Source organism: Macaca mulatta, chromosome 14, assembly GCF_049350105.2.
Source record: "Macaca mulatta isolate MMU2019108-1 chromosome 14, T2T-MMU8v2.0, whole genome shotgun sequence".
Taxonomy (NCBI): domain Eukaryota; kingdom Metazoa; phylum Chordata; class Mammalia; order Primates; family Cercopithecidae; genus Macaca; species Macaca mulatta.
In genome coordinates this window covers 118,657,403-118,678,611 of record NC_133419.1, presented here as the reverse complement: position 1 = coordinate 118,678,611, position 21,209 = coordinate 118,657,403, and the positions used below count along the sequence as shown (strand labels likewise).

Genomic DNA, 21,209 nt, shown 5'->3' with positions numbered 1-21,209 from the left:
AAATCATGAGCTCTGTTGTAGACACTATCATTTTGAGATGCAATGCTAGACATCCACATGGAGCTGCTGATGAGGCAGCTGCATAGAGTTCTGGAGAGAAACCCTGTTTGGACATTTGGAAGCCACCAGCATCCAGATGACACTTAAAGTTGTGGACTGGGTGATACCAAGTAGAGGGCAGTGGGGAGAAAAAGGACTGATTTTAACAGAACAAGCGGCAAATCATCAGGTTGTTCCTTAAAGGGGTGACTCAGTGTGTGCTGGAATCACCTGCAAGGTGGTCGCTGTAAGTTGTTTCCCTAGCAGGTCCTTGGGAACCGGCATTCAGAAATTCTGGGTCTTGGCGAGCAGCTTAGGAAGACAAATACTCCCAAGTAATTCTGACAGAGGCAATCGTCTGGGAAACTCTGCCTTAGGGGACAGGTAGAGGGGGTGTGGGGAGGTGGAGGGCAAGGGACACTTCCAGGGCTGGGGTGACCAGATAGTAGGATCCTGAGGAATGTTCCTGTTCTCTCCAGGGTCACTGCGAGGTCTTAATCTCCACCATGCCCTTCTGCCCCATGTGGGTAGAGGTAGACAGGTGTGGCACCCTACACCCAGGCCTTTGCTGATCATGTACTAGTCTATACCCCTCCCTGAGCCTCTCAGCTCTACAGATTGAACAACTTACTAAAGGGAGCCCTCAGCTGCATCCTTGATGATGGGCTGTGATGGACCAAGGACCCCCAGTGAGGCTCCTGGCTGGGGTCTGCAAGACAGATGCCAAATACAGCCACGGCTCCTGTGACTCGATGAGTCGAAGGGATGGCAGCCTGCTTTTCCTCAAGGGAGGAAGTCATCACGTGAATATTCTAACTACCTGTTGGCTGCAGGGGTTTGGGGATCTTCTCCAAGCCGGTGTCCTTACCTTCACACTAAGGGCTATGGGCTCATTCACTCTCACATGGGAATCCCCAGCCCTGAGCCTCACAGATCCAGGCCAGCCTTGCCAATTGCTGAAAGACATTTTCTGGGATGACTTGTCATTATTAAGCCAGAATTCATCATCTCCCCTCTCCCTCCACACGTGTGTCTCCCTTCCATGTCCGTATTTTGCTTTTCTCAGCATTGGGTTCAAGTGTGACCAGCACTTCTGAGACCTTCTTTCACTCTGGCCTGTCGCTCCATCTTGGAAACTCTTTCTTTACAATGTCTTTGAGTCTGTCCCTTTCTCTCTGTTCCCACTGCCCCTGCTCAATACTCTCATTTGATTAGACAATTGTATAAGCCTCTCTTATGAACTGAATATTTTTGTCTTCCCCATATTCATGTTGAAGCTCTCACTCCCAGTGTGATGGTAGTTGGAGGTGGGGCCTCTGGGAGGTAATTGGTTGAGATGAGGTCATGAGGATGGGGCCTCCGTGATGGGATTAATGCCCTTGTAAGAAAGTGGAAGAGAGGCCAGAGCTCTTTATCTCCACCATGTAAGGCCACAGCAAGAAGGAGGCTGTCTCCAAGCCAGGAAGAGAGCCCTCCCAGGAAACTCACTCAGCTGGCACCTTGATCCTGCACTTCCCCACCTCCAGAACTGTGAGAGATAAATGTCTGTTTTTTAAGCCACTCAGTCCATGGTGTTTTGTTGTAGTAGCCCAGTCTAAGACAACCTCCTACCCTGTTTCTCTGCTTCCTGCCTCATCCTTCATGTGGAATATTAGTTTCTTTCACACCACTTATCACTGATTGTAGTAATCCATTTGTTGTGTTTCTTTGTTTGGTGTTTATCTTCATAACCAGATGACAGGCTCCAGGAAGTCATGCTTCTTTAGTTCACCGCTCTGTACCCAGGGCTGAACACCATGTCCAACACGTAATACGTGCTTCATAATGTTTCTTGACAAAATGAAATGCTGACTACAATAAAAGCCTCCAGCCAGGTCTCTCTGCCTCCTGCTCTATTCTCTCTGATTAATGTCCGATGTTTGGCCAGAGCCATGTTCTTAAAACACGGGTTTTACCCTACCCAACCCTTCCTTGGCAGAGTGTTTATTGGGTCCCACCACCCTTTTTGGAGGTTTATGGGAAATTAAGTGAAGTTAGGATCGAGATGATAGTGGGAAAATGTGGTGTGGGTCATTAATAACAACGCATTTAATTGTAAATTGGGGTTTACTTCAAACCCAAAACTGTGGGTTTGCTTTTTTAACCCATGAGCACAACAGGAAATGAATGAGTCAAGCTTCCTAGTATCTAGGGTCCTCTAGGTTGAGGCTTGATCAAATCAGCCCTGACAGCCCGGACCTGCCACTTACGCAGCAGACTGCCAGTGGTCCCAGGTGGTCATGGCCTACAGCTTCCCTTGCTGTGCTGTTCACATGTGGGGCTCAGATACGTTCCACCCAAAGAGCCGTGTGGGCTCAGGGGGTGGGGCCCAGCCTCCTAGGGACTGTGTGTCTTCTGTGAAAGTGTGGACACTGAGGCGGGGGGATGGATATATGTTGGGTAGACAAGGCACACCCTGACTATGGCTATTTACAAAGTTGGGAAAACACAGTTCTGTTGAATTTCCTCTTCAGTCACTGGTGGCCCATTTACCCCCTCTCCTTACTAAGAGGAAGTTCCATTAGCTCACAGAAAGACAGCATCACGCATTCCTCAGCTTGGAAAAGCCCTTGAAGGAGATTGCTCAGTTGAAGAACAGCTGGGGCCTTCTGTTGGCGACTGTAATCCGAAGTCCCAGGAAACCTGCAAGTGTCTCATCAGCCCTAGCTGCTTGGAAGGACTCACTCAGTTTCTCCCAAGGGCCTAGTGTGAGTGGTTACAGAGCAGCCTCAAAGCAGAGGTGAACCAGCGCAAACTCCTACTCATTCCACAGAAACGGAGCAGGCACGGTCCACACCACGGGCTGCATCTTCTGACTTCCTTCTGTCCTGCAAGCTGCTCCTTGATCTGTCATATCCAACCAAACTGGCTGCAGTTCCTTGAATGCAATTCCTTTTACTCTCTGAATCTTTATATTTACACCTCAGGGGCCTTTTCCATGCAGAAGAAGCCATCGCTAACACCTCATTTCCAGGAGAAAGTGACCAACGCTACTTTTCTTTCCAGTCTTGACGAGGAGGGCTCTAGGGCAAAAGCCTGAGCAGGTCTGAAATGGTGTGATATTAGTCAAGTTCTCTGAAGATGATAGGATCAGCACTTCCTCAGAACTAGTTATTTTCTCAGAATGAATGGGTTAAGGCAAGATTGGAGATGACACAGGGCAAAAGAGGTGAGGTGTCCCCATTTACCTGCTAGGGGATCCAGGTAGGACAAAGAGAAAAGCCACCCAGTGGCTGGGCGTGGTGGCTCATGCCTGTAATCCCAGCACTTTGGGAGGCCGAGGTGGGCGGATCAAGAGGTCAGGAGATCAAGACTATCTGGGCTAACACAGTGAAACCCCGTCTTTACTAAAAATAAAAAAAAAAAAATTAGCCGGGCGTGGTGGTGAGTGCCTGTAGTCCCAGCTACTCGGGAGGCTGAGGCAGGAGAATAGGGTGAACCCAGGAGGCGGAGCTTGTAGTGAGCCGAGAGCCGCCACTGCACTCCAGCCTGGGCGACAGAGCGAGATTGCATTGAAAAGAAAAGAAAGAAGAAAAAATAAAATAAAATAAAATAAAAGAGCACACCCAGGAAGCTCAGGCCACGGGCCTGGGTTTGTTCTACCCACTGGGCTGAGCATGGGGAGAAATTCAAACCCACGTGGGGTTTTTCATGATGGAGCAGGCTGCTTCTAGAATAGAGTGCAGAAGACTTCCACACTTAGGAGAACCACCGCTGGGACACACCTCCTGGGTGACGGGAGCCAGGGACAGGGCTCTGGAGACAGAGCTCCGGGGAGGTCCGGTTTGCTGTCTTCCTGGAAAGGAGGGATTTCCAGGTTCTTCTCTCCACATTGTCAGAACTCACATCCAAAACGTTGCATTGTGCTTTCCACCGTTTCCTTTTCTGTCTTCTGAAAGAGCCCCGCTGCATGCTCCTTATCGCTTTCATTTTCACCTGCTTCCAAGAAAAGCTGCCCATTTCTCTTTACAGCCTTAACAGCCAATGACAGCTATTTGCACATGGGGACCACCACATGCCTGGCACCATGTTAAACTTTTTATGTGCAATTTCATTTAAACCTCACAACATCCCCATGGGGAGTTGTCAACTCCACATGACGAGTGGGGAAATGAAAACCTGGAGGGGATAAGTAATGGGCCCAAGGTCACAATACAGGTAGCACGAGGACTCCCTGGGTCTGTCGGATTTGAGCCTGAGTCCTCGGCCCTGTTTCCTTAAAGTGACATCACACATCCCACCCATTATCACCCTCCTCATTATCAACAACCGAGTCCTCCATAAGCCACTGTGCCATCAGCAATCTGACTGGTTTCACACGATTCCTGTGATCTTGACAATTTATTGGAATAAAAACATGTATCACTCATTGACAGAGCTTTGTGTTGAAGGCACATTCATACCCATTTCCTCAGCAGAACCTCACATCCCTATGGATTAGACAAGTCAGTCATTATTTTTCAGATGAGGAAACTGAGGCTGCAAGAGGATAAGTGACTTCCCCAAGGTCACATCCCTGGGAACAGCAGAGTCAGAGCTAGAACTTCAGAGCTCCTGAGATATCCAGAATTCTTTCACTGTGCAATGCTGCCTCTCCAATAAATAAAGGAACAAAATAAATAAATAAAGCTTTCAAGGGAACCCTGAGGAATCCTCCCTCAAGCCTGTCTCCAGAGGGAGTTCAGTTGCCAGACTGGCACCTAAGAGCACTCTGGCAGAGGGGTAGGGGTCATGGCTGGATTCCCTGGGCCGGAATGTCTGTTTTCAGAATGCTCCAGAGAAAGGCAGGGCTCAGAGATGACTCTGGATGGCACGCACAGGCCTGTCCCCTCACAGCTTCCATGCCTGTGGACTGAACTGCCTTTGTTTGAAGACAGATTCCAAATGGCCTATGGGGAGGCAGGGCCCATAATGCCCCCTTCTGGGGCCGTGTCTAATACTGTCTTGGCATGACACCATGGACTCCCACTGGATCTGTTAGCCCCTGGCATGAGAAACAAGCTGGCTTGGTAGTCCATGGACAGTATCTACTTTTTCCCAGGGCCAGCTTGTAATACCCAGCAAACATGGAGGACCCCCTAAAGGTGGAGTCCTTATTTCACAGAAGGGGAAATTGAGGCCCTCTGACAAGTGGCTAGTCCAAAGTCACACAGCTGAACACCAAGAAGGCAGGGACCCCAGCTCAGTGCCCAGTGGCTTATCCTCTGGGTCTGTAGCTGGATATTAGCAGCAAACACAAGCACAAACCTCCAACCCTGACTCTCTGGGGCTGGCATGAGCTGGTGTCCAAGCCCAGAGGCTGCCCAAAGGGCTGAGTTATGACCAATACAAAAAACCACGGCTTCTCTGGAACTTGTCAGCAAGATGGTGCGGCAGCAGGGTGGGGATGTGAGTGGCTGGGCCACAGCCAGTGACCCAGGGGAATGCCACTCCATTTGCTGGACAGAGGGAGATATTTGCAGATGGGCACCACAGCTACCCACCAGAGGGATGGGTTCTGAGCTGGAAGCCCCATCCGGGGTCTCAGCTCCCTTTGTCTCCCCCCGGTGAATCCATTATGATGTGTTTGAGTGTCCAGAAAATATATACCTTAAGATCTTCCAGTGACAGGCTTCCTGCCTCAGAGGCCTGATGGGGGAACCCATGTGACCACCCCAGAGATCAAACTCGGCCTCCATATCCTCCTTTTTCCCCTAAAAACCACCCCAGCAGCAAGGCCCTGAAGCTTCCATTCCCATAGCCCTTCTTCCTGCTGGAGGCCCTGATGCTTGGGTGGCCTAAGCTGGGAGGTCTGGCTCTGAGCTGACTTCAACCTGGCGGCCTCACCACAACAGAAAGCCCCATGGTTCCCCTGAGCAAATAATCCTTTATGATACAAGAAAGAGTTCCGAGGAGGGAGAAGGTCCCTGCCTTTGTCAGCTCTGCCAGAGTCTGCAGGGCCCCAGTCAACAGAACGGGTCAGTGCCCCCGACACTCTGCACTAGTTCAGTGAGTTGACCTCCTCCTGCCCCAGGCATCCTGACCAGCCCTGCAGGGCCTGACTGGGGCCGTCCCCAGTGGACTTGCAGAAAAGTGCCCAGACTGCCTTGTGCCTTACTTCGGCCTTGGTTGTCCCTCCTCCGGGTCCAGGCAGAGGAGCAGGCATGGTTAAAACCAAAAGCAGCCTCTCAGCTCGAGTCACTCGAGTGCAGGCTAGAGATGAGGGGCAGGGTGACCAGGTCTGAGTTAAAGCTGCCCAGGAGACCATCTGGGGCTGCCACACAGCCTAGAGGGGCAAGGTCATGGGCAAAGCTCCAGTCAGATGTTCCCAGGTCACTGCAGCTGCTCAAGGCCAGGAGTGACCATTCCTCAGTGGGCTGGTTCCACTGTTCAGCTGGGGCCCCCGAGGAAGCCAGAGTCATTTCTAGGGGATCCTGTTTCAAATAGCCCTTGGCCAGGGCTGATGGATGCAAGCCTGCTTCGTCATCCAGGCATCCCCTGAATTTGGGCCCAAGGCCACCTGTCAGGGGCAATTCTTCCTCCAGGCAGCCTGTCTTGGTTGCCTTCTCCTCAGCGCATCTGGTCTGCCTCAGGTAGCCCCGGAATACCACAGCAGTTGGGTCTTGTTCCGCAGGCACCTCAGGCTCTGGGGGACTGTCGTGGCCCAAGGCTGAGCCACCCTGTGTGTCCCCAGCCTGGCCCTCAGAGTTTTGAACTAGGCCAATGCCACTGTCATCCTGGCCCCTGCTGTCGCTCCCCACCTGCTGCTCCCAGGTGGGCCCAGTGCTGGGGCTCAGGCTGGGCTCCTGCAGGCAGATCCCGCTGTCTGTGCTATTGCTGCTGCCACTACTGCAGCTGTCGCCCAGCTCAGGGGGCTCTCCGTTTCCCAGCGTTCTGTCAGCCTGGGGGTGAGGGTCAGGGAGGAGGAACTGGGGCTCTTCGGTCTGCAGGGATGGTTTGGTACTGCCAAAGCCACTGTCCGTGCTGCCATGCAGGTCCGAGTTCCTCAGCTCTGGTGACACCTTCAGGAAGGCCTCCTCATCAAGCGGGTGGATGGTGTCTTGGGTCTCTGGGGAGGGACGCTGGCTGATGAAGATGAAGGCGTTGGGCTTTTTGAAGAGCTGGGGAAGAGAGGGCAGAGTGAGAGAGGCAGGAGTCACCTTCCAGCACCCATCCCAGTGCTGCCGGGGAAGGCCAGGCCCAGGAGGAGAGCTCAACGGAGGGGACTACAGTCTTAATTACACTGCAATATGTTCTGTTTTGTTTCCTTTTTTTTTTTTTTTTTTTTTTTTGAGACGGAGTCTCGCTGTGTCTCCCAGGCTGGAGTGCAGTGGCGTGATCTCGGCTCACTGCAAGCTCCGCCTCCCGGGTTCACGCCATTCTCCCGCCTCAGCCTCCCAAGTAGCTGAGACTACAGGCGCCCGCCGCCACGCCCGGCTAGTTTTTTGTATTTTTAGTAGAGACGGGGTTTCACCATGTTAGCCAGGATAGTCTCGATCTCCTGACCTCGTGATCCACCCGCCTCGGCCTCCCAAAGTGCTGGGATTACAGGCTTGAGCCACCGCGCCCGGCCTTCTGTTTTGTTTTCAAATCCAGCTTTCCTCCTAATGCTACTCCCAGTTTGGCTCAGTCCAGATACATAAGAAGCTTGTATTCTTGGGCCCAGATGGAGTAACAGGCAGAACCAGGGTCTGCTGAGCATGGTGAGAACTCTCAGGTGGCTCCATCCACAGTGCTTTTCAAACCTAAAGCAGGCTAGACCCACCTAGAAGCGTGTTTCAATCTTTTTTGACTATGACTCAAAATCAGAAATAAGTTGCATAATGACTTGTATATATACCCGTATGTAAATAACTGAAACCAGTTTCACAAAATAATACTCATCATTATGAGCTGTGCCACAATATTTCTGCAGTTCTTATTCTATTGTATCCTACTCTATGCCCTCCTGCCCATTTCATTTTCTAAAATTCTGGATGTGAGACACCAGATTAATTTCTCTATGCCCCCAGTCATGACTCACACGAACACGGTGGCTGCAGTGTGGGGCAGTGGCACAGGTGTGGAACTCGCAGAGAAGGGGCTGCTCTCCGTTAATTGCCAAGGGTTTTAAGGAAGTCACATAACCCCTCTGCCCTAGCCACACTGGTGTTCTTTCTGTCCCAGAACACATCAAGCACCAGACTGCCTCAGGGCCTTTGCACATGCTCTCCCTGGTGCTTGAAATGATCTCAGCACTTTATATGGCTGTGTCCTGTTCATGGTTTAGGTCTCAGTTCAGATGTCACTTCTTCAGCAAAGCCTTCCTGAATACCTTGACTAAAGCAGTACTCCTGCCACTCTCTCCACATTAACCCTGTTACTTCTTCCTAGCACTTTGTTCCTAGAATTATTTTGTTTGTTTTCTGTCTCTCACCATACACACACTCACTTACTCCACATTTCCAAAAGAACACAAACTCCTTGAGGGCAGGAACTGTCTAGTGTTGTTTACTACCCTGTCTCCAGAGTCTAGACTGAGCTGGCACACAGTAGGCCCTCCTAAGGTCTGCCGACGGGCTCACTGACTCACTGTTGCACATCTGCCCTCATTTCCTTGGTACATGATGATTCAAATCCAACTCTGATTGGTTGAGTCCCTATTCCTATCACATTGTTTGGTGATTTAGGATGTGTCCCCTAGAGCCAGACTTCATGGGTTCAAATCCCAGCTCTGACTCTTATCAGCTTTGTCACCCTGATCAAATTACTTCCCCTCTCTGTGCTTTAGCTCCTCATCTGTAACATGGAAATAATGACAGAACCTGCCTCCTTATGTTGTAGTTAATGTGTCTACAGTGCTTAGAACAAAGTGTGGTACATAGAAGGTGCTCAATAAATATATGTTGAATTGAACTTTACCCTCCAATAATTCTGTAAGAGAAGTATTATTACCTCTATTTCCTAGAGGAGAAAACTGAAGCTCAGAGAAGTTAAATGACTTGCACAAACAGTAAAGAACACATCTGGAATTCATACTCAACTGTCCTGATTTGAAATTCATTTCTTGTCCAATAATACTTACCTTGATGAACTGTTGAAAGATTAGATCAAACAAGCTAATGAACGAGAACAAACTAATGAATGTGCCAATGCTCTGTGCATTAGAATTTATTCATGTGGTGATGACTACGCTCATCAGATGAAGGGAACTGTGTTATATTTATCCTGAAGAGAAAAAACCCTCAAGGACAAGACAGTTCTGTGATCCAAAAGTACAGAAGGGGCAGAGTACGGTGGCTCATGCCTGTAATCCTAGCACTTTGGGAGGCTGAGGTGGGCGTATCACTGGAGATCAGGGGTTCGAGACCAGCATGGTCAACATGGGAAAACCCTGTGTCTACTAAAAACATAAAAATTAGCTAGGCATGCTGGTGGGCACCTGTAATCCCAGCTACTCGGGAGACTAAGGCAGGAGAATCATTAGAACCTGGGAGGTGGAGGCTGCAAGTGAGCTGAGATTGCGCCACTGCACTTGTCTCTCTTCTTGTTTTCCCTAGAGATCCCAGGATCCCTCTGGAGATTCCCCTTCCAGTTGTGGGGCCCCTGCCTTGCAGATGGAGCTGGGTCCTTCCCAGCTGATCCCTTGGCCATCATGCAGTAGTGCCAGCTATGGGGGCTATGGTGGGCAACCTTCTATGTGGCCTGAACTCCAGGCCAGAGACAGGCCGAGGTTTGGAAAATGCTGCCCAATCTTTGCAAGCTGAGTTTTGGAGGCTGGCTTGTCACAAATGTATCATTTGTCAGTACAATGTAGCAAGAGGACACACCCTGGGAGGGGAGGAGGGCTTGGCCTCCTCATGAGCCCCTCCCTGCCTCAGCCTGCATCCCCTCTCCACTGGCCCAGCATCCCCACCGCCCCCCAGCGTCCTCTCTCCTCTGGCCCACTCTGATAGCAACCCAAGGACCAGCACTTCTGGCCTTTCCTTCTTTCTCTGTTGTGGAATACCCATGGCCACTAGCTGTGGGAAAGTGGGCTCCATCCCTGATGCTTCCTGGTTGTGTGGTCCTGTGTGTGTAATAATCTCTCTGTGCCTCAGTTTCCTCACTTATGAAAAGGGGTTAAAACTGTGCCTCATTATCAGAGATGCAATGCACAGGGGCTAGTCCATGGCCAGCTACTAGTAGATCATACCAAAATGGCTCGTGGTCACTTGAGGTTTGTGATTCCATGTGTCTTATCTGAGCTACTGGATGGCAACATTCTTGGTACTGGGCTTCATGTTCACTTCCTCCCTCTGTCCCTACAGAGACTGATGAAGGTATCTCCCAATCACACCAGGGCTGAGAACAGAGGCGAGCTGAGGCAATGGACTGTCTGGGAGGAAAAGAGCTCCCTGCCCTCCTGGAAGCTCTGGTGTGGCTGGGAAGGATGGGGCAGTGACCTCCTTGCAAGACTCACCAGGACCCTGGGCAGCTTCTTTCGGCGCCGCACATACAGCTGGAGGGCCAGGCAGTAGGCCAGGGCTCCGGAGAGCAGCAGGACAAAGGCAAAGAAGATGATGACGTTGGTCACGGTGAAATCTGCAGGCCAAGAGAGATGTGTTTGTGGCCTGGCCCCATGGAGCATGGTGATTCTTGTCATAGGACTCTGGTCCCATGAAATCCATTGGCCACTGTCAGGAACCATTCAGTGGCCCAAGGCAACCCACAGGCCACAGCTCTAGATGAGTCTAGGTTTCTGCGAATCCCCACCTGGTCTTCCAAACCATGCCCTGAAGGATGCCCTTAGGAGATGAACTGACTGCTTCCAGCTCTCTGCACACTACTCTCATCACAGCAAACAGAACAGCGAGGCAGGATGGTACAGCAGGTAAGAGTCGAGGCTCTGGGGGCTGCTAGATCCGGGTTCAAGTCCCAGCTTCACCACTTACTAGCTGTGCAATTGTGGACAAATTACTTACTCTCTCGGAGCCACCAACCTCATAAGGCAGTTGTGAAGTACACAGCACTGACCACGTGCCAATACCATGAGATTCTTTTAACTTTTATACTTATAGGAGGTAAATACTATCATCAGCCCCATTGTTACAGATTAGTATCCTGAAGCACATAGAAGTTAAGTAATTTGCCCAAAGTCATACACCTCAAAAGTAGTAAAGCTGAGATTTGAACAGAACTATTTCATGTATCAGTGAAAGAATGTATGAAAAACTCTTAAGGCTGCCTGATACCCACTTAGTGCCTTACTCTGCATTGAGACTTAAATGACACTGAGCTGTTGAGTGTCCTTCATCAACTGAAATTTGTTGCAGATCTAGCAGGAGTCACTTTTGTCTTTGCCAGACCCTGCCCACACTGGACGGGGCCCTCCCAGAGCACTTACTGTTGGCCTGATTCACTGGGCGCTGGACATCTCATCAGCTGTCCAGAGAGAGTTGCTTGTTACAGTCTCCTCTGTGCACACTGTATCTCCCCAGCCGGGACGCGAGATCCTCCTAGGCAGGACCTTGGCCTCCACGTCCTCTATTCTCTCCCTCCCCCCATAGCCCCGGCACCTGACTGACAGCCTGGAGCAGGATTTGCTGACGTTAGCAGCTCTGGTGAGGAGCGGAGCAGAGTAGGGGAAGTAAGGAGAAGCCCTTTGTATCCCTGGCTCTGAGGAAGAACAGCAGAAGACCTTAACAACAGGAACTAGCACAGCTGACTGACGACGGCCTGGGGGAGGGGGATGTTGTTGGGAAACATCACTGTGCTCCAGTGGGAGGACCCTAGATCACAAGAGACCTGGTTCTGCCACCAAGTCCTAGCTGTGCAACCCTAGGAAGCTGCTAATACTGAGTCTCAGTTCCCTCATCTCTAAAACGAGGACAGTAGGACCTCTCTCCTATTAAGGATGCAGAGCTATATGAAGCAGCACCTAACACAGTGGCTGGCACCAGCTTCCCGGGTGCACGCATTTTGGATTGCACCAGGCCCTCCCAGTCTCCCTCCCCATGCTGAGAGCAGCCCGGCTGACTCACACTGCCTGGTGAGGGAGATGCACTCCTCTTTAGACCACATCCCCTTGTTAGTTCGGGAAGTGACAGATGGTTTCACCTGGACACAGAACTCTCCCACTTCTCCAGAGGTTAGGAGGCTGAAGTTTTCATGTTTTACTTTCTTGTGTGTGAACTGGAACAAAAATGATAGCAATTAACAAAATCATTTTATTTCATGGCACACAGACACTGAGAGCTGGCGGGCCTTTAGAGGTGATTTCAGCCAAACCCCTTCAGTATCCTTTGTGTAAGATAACAACCCTCACAATTACCAAGGCAGCACATGATCTCTGTAATGACCACAATTTTATTTTGTATTTTAAAAGAAAAAGCAGTGTTTGATAGATGCTGAAGATCTTCTCAGAAGGGGCTGAAATCAGCTGTGGTGGAGAGGAAAGAGGGTGGATTTTGTAGATGCCAGCTCTCCCATACCAGGGGTGCCTTCTGTTAGGTTACATAGCCTCTCAGAGCCATATTGCTTCATCTAGAAAGGCTCTGGGGTGCCCAATTGCCCTAGTAGGCAATGCCTTTGAGGAGCATCTCACAAGAGCATAGCTCTGAGGGCTGAGGTGGGTTCTGCTCCCTCCTCTGCTCACCTACCATCCCAGACCCTCCCTTTAGTCCACAAGCAAAGTTCCCAATGGCACACAAGGGTGCTTCCAGCCCAGGGGACAGGGAAGCCAAGGGAGCTCTGGTTCTGGGGCCTTGGGGAACTCCATACCGTAAAGTTTCCCGGCACCTTGCGAATGGCAATCTCATACTCTCGGAAGTGACTGAAGATGCTTTCATATGTGTCATTTGCAGGAGCCATCTTGGGCCTGGGGGGCTGAATCTTCCCAAGGATGAAGCCATTGTGGATCTCTAGCTTCACACTGCCAACTGTCAGAGTCACTAAATGGAGTGGAGTGGGGGGGGCAAAACCATGAGACCTGAGGGCTGAGGAAGGCTTGGGTGTTCCCCCGCAGACTTTGCCTCCAGAATTAAGCTTAATTAAAACCTAGGCCACAGGTTTGTCAATGTGGCAGAATGTAAGGGCATCTTGGGGAGCACATTAAAAATACATATACCCTAAAATCAGATGCATCAACCAATGGAATATGATGGAGAGCCCAGAGATAAACTCACAGTTGATTTTCAACAAAGGGGCCAAGAACACACAATGGGAAAAGAACAGTCTCTTCAATAAATGGTGTTGGGAAAACTGTATATTCACAAACAGAACAATGAAAATAGATCTTTGTCTCACCCCTTACATAAGAATCAACTCAAAATGGATTAAAGACAAATGTAACACCTGAAACTATAAAAACCACTAGAAGAAAACCTGGGGCAAAGTTCTAAGACATTGGTCTGGGCAAAGATTTCTTGGATACGATCCCTAAAGCACAGGCAACAAAAGCAAAAATAGATAAATGGGATGGCATCACACTAAAGAGCTTCTGCACAGCAAAAGAAACAATTACTAGAGTGAAGAGACAATCTATGAATGGGTGGAAAATATTTACAAATGTACATTGAATAAGGGGTTAATATCCAAAATATACAAGGAACTCAGACTACTCAATAACAAGAAAACAAATAAACCTGTTTTTAAAATGGGCGAAGGACTTGAATAGACATTTAAAAGAAGACATACAAATGGCCAACAGATACATGAAAAAATGGCCAACATCTCTAATCATCAGAGAAATGCAAATTAAAACCACAATGAGATACCACTTCACACCTGTTAGATTGGCTATTCTCCAAAAGATGGAAGTAACAAGTGTTGGCAAGGATGTGGTGAAAAGGGAAACCCTTGCATGTCGCGGGTGGTGAATTTCTCAGCCATTGTGGAAAACAGTATGGATATTCCTCAAAAATCTAAAAATAGAACTACCATGTGATCCAGCAATTCTCACTACTGGGTATATATTACTTAATTAAGAATTAAGTAATAGAGTGCTTGGAATTTTCTTTAAAATGCTAAAGTAAATTTCATGGGGGGATATTGATGACCCTCCCTACCACCAATTACTTTAAAATTGGCCTAGTGTTTGCATTTACTAAAGATATTGAAATTAGTGTATTGAAGAGATACCTGTATCCCCGTTCACTGCAGCATTATTCATGACAGCCAAGATATGGAAATGCCCACCAACCGATGAATGAGTTTTTAAAATGTGGTATGTGTATACAACAGAATCCTGTTCAGCTTTGAAAAACAGGAAACTGAGGTCTGGCCCAGTGGCTCACGCCTGTAATCCTAGCACTTTGGGAGGCTGAGGCGGGTGGATCATTTGAGGTCAGGAGTCTGAGACCAGCCTGGCCAACATGGCGAAACCTCATCTCTACTAAATATACAAAAGTTAACCAGGCGTGGTGGCATGTGCCTGTAATCCCAGCTACTCAGGAGGCTGAGGCAGGAGAATCTCTTGAACTCGGAAGGTGGAGGTTGAAGTGAGATGAGATCAAGCCATTTCACTCCAGCCTGGGTGACAGAGCAAGACTTTGTCTCAAATTGAAAAAAAAGGAAACTGTCATTTGGGAAAACACAGATGGACCTAGAGGACATCATTAGCGAAATAAGTCAGGTGCAAAGAGATAAATACCATAAGATCTCACTTAGGTATAGAATCTAAGTAGAATTATTTTAGAATTCGATTCCTAGAAGTAGAGAGTAGAAGGGGTTACTAGAGGCTGGAAGGAGGCAGGTGGGGGGACGTGAATAGGGAACAAGGAGAGGGGTACCAAGTTACAGTGAGACAGGAGGAATAAGTTCTGGTGCCTATTGCATGGCAAGGTGAATGCAGTAATAATAATGGACTGTATATTTCAAAATAGCTAAAAGATAACATTTTAAATGTTTCTGGCACAAAGAAATGCTAACTATTTGAGGTGATAGATATTCTAATTACCTTGATTTGATCATTCCACAAGGTATATATGTATTATGTATACATAACACTGTACCTCATAAAAATGCAGAATTATTACTTGTCAATTAAAAATAAAACAAAAACTTTTTTTATAAAATGTTTTCAATACTTTACTGTTTTGTTTTTGTTTATTTGTTTGTTTTTTTGAGACAGAGTCTCCCTCTGTTGCCCAGACTGGAGAGCAATGGCTTGATCTTGGCTCACTGCAGCCTCTGCCTCCTAGGTTCAAGTGATTCTCCTGCCTCAGCCTCCCTGAGTAGCTGAGACTACAGGTGCATGCCACCAGGCCCTGTTCATTTTTGTATTTTTAGTAGAGATGAGGTTTCACCTTGTCAGCCAGACTGGTCTTGAACTCCTGACCGCAGGTGATCTGCCCACCTCGGCCTCCCAAAGTGCTGGGATTACAGGCGTGAGTCACCGTGCCCAGCCCAACACTTTACTGTTAAGCATAATATTTACGGTAGGTGTGTGTAGATAGATACCTTTCTACAGGTTAGGACATTTTCTTTCTACTTTAACTTTGCTGAGTTTCTCTTTAAATGTCGTTTTCTTTTCTGAATAGTTAATGTGATAAATTGCATTGATTACATTTTTATGTAGAAATTTCGGATAGACACAAAAGTAGAAGAGAATATAATGATTTCCAAAGTCCCAGCTTTAGTAATTGCAAATGCTAGGCCAATTTTAAAGTAATTGGTGGTGGGGGAGGGTCATCAATATCCCCACATGAAATTTACTTTAGCATTTTAAAGAAAATCCCAAGCACTGTATTAGTTAATTCTTAATTACTTAAGTATGTATCTCTCACATATCACACCTTTGTAAATATAACTACCATGCTGTTATCACCTATAACAAACAAATACCTAGTAATATGCCCTAAAAACCATTTCATATACAAATATGGCCAGTTCCTCAAAAACGTCTTTTTATAATTGCCTTGCTCAAATCAGAATACAAAGAAGAACCAAACATTAAAAAAAAATACAGATGCCGTGGGCCCATTCAAGACACAGTTAGCTTGGATTTCCGAGCCTGGGCCCTGGAAATAGGTATTTGAAACACCCTTGCTGGGAAATGTTTCTGCACCAGCTGAGCAGTGCCGGGTGAGCAGGCACTGGGGAGCCAATGACCTCCCAGACCATCGGCTCTAACTCTGAATCCTACAGCAAGGTCTCTGTGCACACAAAACTTTCTTAATCCTAACTGGTGGGATGCAAAATCCCATTGAGTTGGGGGCTTATCCTTTCTTCTTACCTCTCCAGAAAGGGATCCGTAACTTCTCTTTAGTAGCACTTCCCATTTCAAAGGGATGACCCCTGGGTGTTCACCCCTAAAGAAGCGGGTGGCTCACCCGAATTCTGCCTACTGCTTGCTGCCCTATGCTGAGTGTTCATGGATTCGCTTCCTCTCCCTGAACCCTCCCTCAAAAAACAAGTTCACAGGCCTGGACCTGGTGACTCAGCTGCCCCAATCCACCCCAAGACCTCTCTTCTGTAGGATAAAAAACTCCAGTTCCCTTTTAAATCTTAAACAACTTGGGCTCTATTTTATCTAACGTTCTCCAAAGTTCTGCCCTATTTGGGCAACTAGTTCTCCAGCCAGGGAGCCTGGCTGACGTGGTAAGCTATGGTAATAGACAGAAAAGCTCTAGACTAGAGTTCCTGGCTGGAAGGGACTTCAGAGACATGTTCTAAATCAAGGGAGGAAAAGCACCTTCATCCAAAGAGAAGCGGGTGTTGGTGACGGTCCAGTTGGAGTGCCGGCTGCCGTCCACAGCACGCACTCTGGCCCAGTAGCCATTGCTGCGGTACAGGTCCAAGGTCACCGCGGTAAGGTCATAGGACAGGGCCTGGCTACAGTTGGAGATGGAGTTCCAGCGCCCTGTTCCATACCTGAAGAGACACGAGGTTAGGCACTGGAAAGGAGCTTGTGCTCAATCCTACCTCCTTTAAGGGAGATGCAAGAGGCCAGGAAGAGAGCTCCCACAGTGGGAGAAACTGGGACAGCCCTCAGGCTATATCCTCTAGTCCACAGCAGCTCATTGTGAGGGGTCTCCCTTGGTCCTGGGACCCTGTACCAATTTCCATGTGGTCTAGAAGATTTTTAGACAGGAATACGAGTAGTCCCAGCTCTTCCAGAAAGCCTTGCTAGCTCCTATAGCACAGCCCAGTCTCTCCCTTCTCATTGTGTTTGCAGTCATTAGGGTTCCCCTGTTGTCTGGCTATACTGTGGATGCTTCTCCTGCTTTTCCAGTAAGACAGAAAAGCCTTGGAGGCCAGAGGTGGTGGCTCATGTCTATAATCCCAGCACTTTGGGAGGCTGAGGTGGGCGGATCCCCTGAGGTCAGGAGTTTGAGACCAGCCTGGCCAACATGGTGAAATGCCGTCTCTACTAAAAATGCAAACATTAGCCAGGCATGGTGGTAGGCTCCTGTAATCCCAGCTACTAGGGATGCTGAAGTGGGAGAATTGCTTGAACCCAGGAGGCAGAGGCTGCAGTGAGCTGAGATTGCATCACTGCACCCCAGCCTGGGGGACAGAGCGAGAAGCTGTCTTAAAACAAAACAAAAGAAAAAAAAGAAAAGCCTTGGTGCAAAGGCTTTTCTTACTCTGGAGTGAGCAAAGGCTCTGGCCTTTTCACCCAGAGCTCCGGCATATTGCTCAACACAGGAGTCTCAATCAGTACTTGCCATCTGCTGGCTTTGTGTCAGGGGCCCTCAGGCACTCACTTCATTAACAAGGCAGGTATCTTCCCATACTAGGGGAGTGTGAGACTAGGCAGGGATTCACTCTTCCCTCCCCTTCCCTCTTCCCCTTTCCTCACCTCAGGAGTGCCACTTCATAGCAGGTACTTTCAGACTGATTTGGGATGGGTGTCCAGTGGAGGATGTGGTGGAAAAATTCTGCTTCAAACCACACAGATGGCGGGCTGGGCAGCTCTGTCCCTGGGGAGAAGAATGTCAGTACCACAGCTGGGAGGACCCACCCCCCAAGGATGAGGAGGAGGCTGGGGATGGTGGCAAGCAATATAACAGCTACCATTTCTTGAGTGCTTTACTATGAGCTGAGTGCTGGGCTAAGTACTTTACATATGTTCCATTTAATTAGCACAGTAGCCCTACACAGCAGGCATGGATGACCCCAATTTTATCAAAGAAGAAAGGCAGGTTCAGAGAGGTTGTGACTCACCCGAGGCCAGTAGAGCCAGTAAGGGGCAGAGTGGGCATATGAATCCAGATATATCTGATTCTAGAGCTAATGTGTCTCCCTAAATCACTGTCCTGTGCTGTCTGTGATCAGAAGCTGCAGTGGTGGCTGAGAACAGCCAAGCTGAGTCTGATGCCTCCCAGGGAAGAAGGCAGGGGCCGAGGGCTAAGCAAGTTGGCAATAAGCTCTCAGATGTGTTAGTCGCTGGCTCTGCCCCATCCCTGTCTCTGCTCTAGCACTATTCCTAGGCTTGACCCCATCCCCACACCTGGTCCCCAACTTGGCTTGGCCCAGGCTCCAGCTCAAAGCCATCTCATTAAGTACACAGACAGCCCGCTTGCTGACATCTGCCTGCTTCTCTTCACAGGTCTCCTGGGCTCCCCAAGCTAAGTGCTTGCCTCATTCCCTAGTTTCTAGAAGGGCTTTGCCTGTAGCCAGATGCCCAATCCCTGGCTGGGCAAGGACAGATGGAATAAGTCAGCTCTGGCTCTACACATGACTGAGGACATCCCCACAAGAGCTGGCACCCGTAGCTCCCAGGCAAGATACTCAATACCAATTCCTAGCTCCACTCTCCCTTTACCCCTAGTACACACCATTCACCATGGGAAACACTGCTGAACCCATTGTCTTCTTTGTAAGAATGCAACAAACATTTCTACTTTAAGAGTCTTGCTGATCAAGCAGACAGAAGTAAGTGCAAGGCCAATGGCTGGTTGATTCCCCTTCTCTCCTCCTTGACCCCTAAGTTCTCTCCATTTGACAGCGACTCTGCTCCGCTCCCTAGTTTTCTAACTTCTCGACATCTCTCTAATCATGCACCTGTTTTTTATTTATTTTTTCGGGGATGCTGTCATCTGTCTCTTGCTTTCTTTCTTATACCGTCTTTGATCTTCGCGTCAGTGCCTTGATTTCGAAACATTAGACGGAAAGTGAAAAACGCAGGGAGTCTTTGTGGTGTTTGGGCTGCACGTCCCCGACTCAGCTCTCGATCACGTGAATGGCTGACTGCATGTTTTACTTTGTATTTTGGTGTCACGAAGAAGCAGTTTCGGTCATTGCTCTCTGTCTCTGCTCTTGGTCCCTCCAACTCCGGGCTCTCTCATTCTCTCTCTGGGGTTTACTTTTCTTAGTGGCAGAAACTTGGCCAGAGAACTGCCTGGGTTAGGAGCCTGAACTAAGGGAAGAGGGAGGCAGGTGGCAGCGGGAGTGAGTTGGGGGCTACAGGTGGAGCACGGGGGATCAGATCGCGGAGATCAGGGAGGGATGAAGGTGAGATGGGAGGAGGACAGAAAGCGGTTAGTTGAAGGACTAGGAGAAGGGAGAGTCAGAAGATCAAAATTATTCCCCAAGGGGACAAGAAGTCCCGTCATTTGAACCTAAACAGCAAAAAACCTAGATCTAAACTTAAGGCTCATGGAGAAGTGGGTGGATGATGAGGTTTGCGGGGTGGGGGTTTGGCCTTGCACATACTTCTCTATCCTTCCCAATCCGTCAGTTCCTGTCAGCCTCAGCCTCTTCCACTTCCACAACAGGTAAGCCTGAGATTCAGGTTTGCCAGAGTAAGGGAGCCCGGCCCGGCACCCGTCTCCCCAGAGGGCCAGCCAGCCAGGGCTCTCCACTGGATGGAGAACTTTAACGGAGCGGGCGCGGAGAGGGCAGGGCAGGGAAAGGCCGCGTCCCAGAGCCTTACCATGAGCGTCTGAGCCAAGACGGCGACTGAGGAACGCCGCCAGCAGCACTACGAGGCGCGGGAGCATCCTGGGCACGCCGCATCGTCCGGGGCCGGAGCCCAGCCGGCCTGCGCGCCTCCAGCGACCCTTAGGCTGCGACTGACAGCTGCGCCGTCCTCTCCGCCCGCGCCCAGCCGGGCTGACGTCCGCGGGGCGTTGCCTACAGACGCCCCGCCCCCGAGGCCGTGGATGGGGAACCACGTCCCACAGGGAGCCCGCCTGGGGCAAACCCGAGACTGTCCCGGGGCGGAAGCGGGCTCCGGCCACCCCTCCTTTCCCTTGCCCCTGGGCCTCCAGTGCCTTCGGGTCAAAGTGGTCCAGGTAGCCCTGCAGGCCGTGCGTGCGTGCGTGTGTGTGTGTGTGTGTGTGTGTGTGTGCGCGCAAGTGTTGGGGGGCAGGTGGCCAGGCTCAGCCTCGCCCCTGACTGCGGAAGGTCGGGTGAGGGCGTCGGACCCGCTTTTACTGGGCGTGCCACGGCTTGGCGTTGAAGATGTGGCCGCGGCCGCTCCAAATGGGGAGGAGGTAGTTGCAGGCGCTTGAGGGCAAGGGCGCCAGGACGGGGCTTTGGGTCTTGGCGTTGCCCCAGGGCCTCCGTGTGGGGGTCTGAGGACACCGATGAATGAGTACTGCGTAGTCACCTACTTAATTGTTGGAGGGGGGTCTACGACTAAGCAGTTTATGCAGACCTGCCCCCAAAGTCCCAGGAAACTGAGAGGCCCAAGAAAGAGGCTTTTAACCAGCAGCTTAATAGCTGAGCCTCAAACCGCGATATTTTTTTTTTTTAGACAGAGTCTCGCTCTGTTGTTGCCCAAGGTGGAATGCAGTGGCACAATCTCGGCTCACTGCAACCTTCGCCTCCCAGGTTCAAGCGATTCTCCTGCGTCAGCCTTCCGAATAGCTGGGATTACAGGCATGCGCCACCACGCCTGGGCTAATTTTTGTATTTTTAGTAGAGACGGGATTTCACCATGTTGGCCAGGCTGGTCTCAAACTCCTGACCTCAGGTGATCCACCCGCCTCGGCCCCCCAAAGTGCTGGGATTACAGGCGTGAGCCACCGCGCCTGGCCTTAAACCGTGTTTTAAACTTAGTTTTTCTTCTTTCCTTTTTTCTCTCCCCTCCTGGGCCTCAAGATATCACTTTGAGATAAACTGTGTGTATGTTACCTCTCATCTTAAAATACAGCCTCAGGATGTGCTGTGAACATCCACTCCCTTTCCTGTCCCATACTGTACTCCTGTGCCTTATGCACGGTTATTTACCTACGTGCTTG

At 49.7% G+C, this 21,209-nt stretch overlaps 1 protein-coding gene and 1 long non-coding RNA gene across 4 annotated transcripts in view; one reads left to right on the top strand and one right to left on the bottom strand.

Annotated features, from left to right (window-relative positions):
- Nucleotides 1-4,404: 4,404 nt before the first annotated feature.
- Nucleotides 4,405-20,038, bottom strand: IL10RA (interleukin 10 receptor subunit alpha). The gene is made up of 7 exons (XM_028834029.2): nt 19,898-20,038; nt 17,822-17,942; nt 16,712-16,890; nt 12,799-12,968; nt 12,060-12,210; nt 10,499-10,620; nt 4,405-7,178 (listed from the first exon to the last, which is right to left on the bottom strand). The coding sequence occupies exons 1-7, from the start codon at nt 19,962-19,964 to the stop codon at nt 6,246-6,248; spliced, it is 1,743 nt and encodes a 580-aa protein (XP_028689862.2). The 5' UTR covers nt 19,965-20,038; the 3' UTR covers nt 4,405-6,245.
- Nucleotides 20,039-20,077: 39 nt separating this feature from the next.
- LOC144334471 (uncharacterized) overlaps nt 20,078-21,209 on the top strand; it is a 40,427-nt gene continuing 39,295 nt past the window's right edge. For all 3 annotated transcript variants that reach the window (XR_013404320.1, XR_013404319.1, XR_013404321.1), the window contains exon 1: nt 20,078-20,258. This is a non-coding gene — a long non-coding RNA (uncharacterized LOC144334471). The remainder of the gene's footprint in view (nt 20,259-21,209) is intronic.

Coding starts and splice junctions, on each gene's coding strand:
- IL10RA (XM_028834029.2), bottom strand. CDS start 19,964: ATGCTCCCGCGCCTCGTAGTGCTGCTGGCGGCGTTCCTCAGTCGCCGT. Junction 16,891..17,821: donor TATGAAGTGGCACTCCTGAG/GTGAGGAAAGGG, acceptor GTGTCTCTTCAG/GTATGGAACAGGGCGCTGGA. Junction 12,211..12,798: donor AGGTGCCGGGAAACTTTACG/GTATGGAGTTCC, acceptor TTTTTGTTCCAG/TTCACACACAAGAAAGTAAA.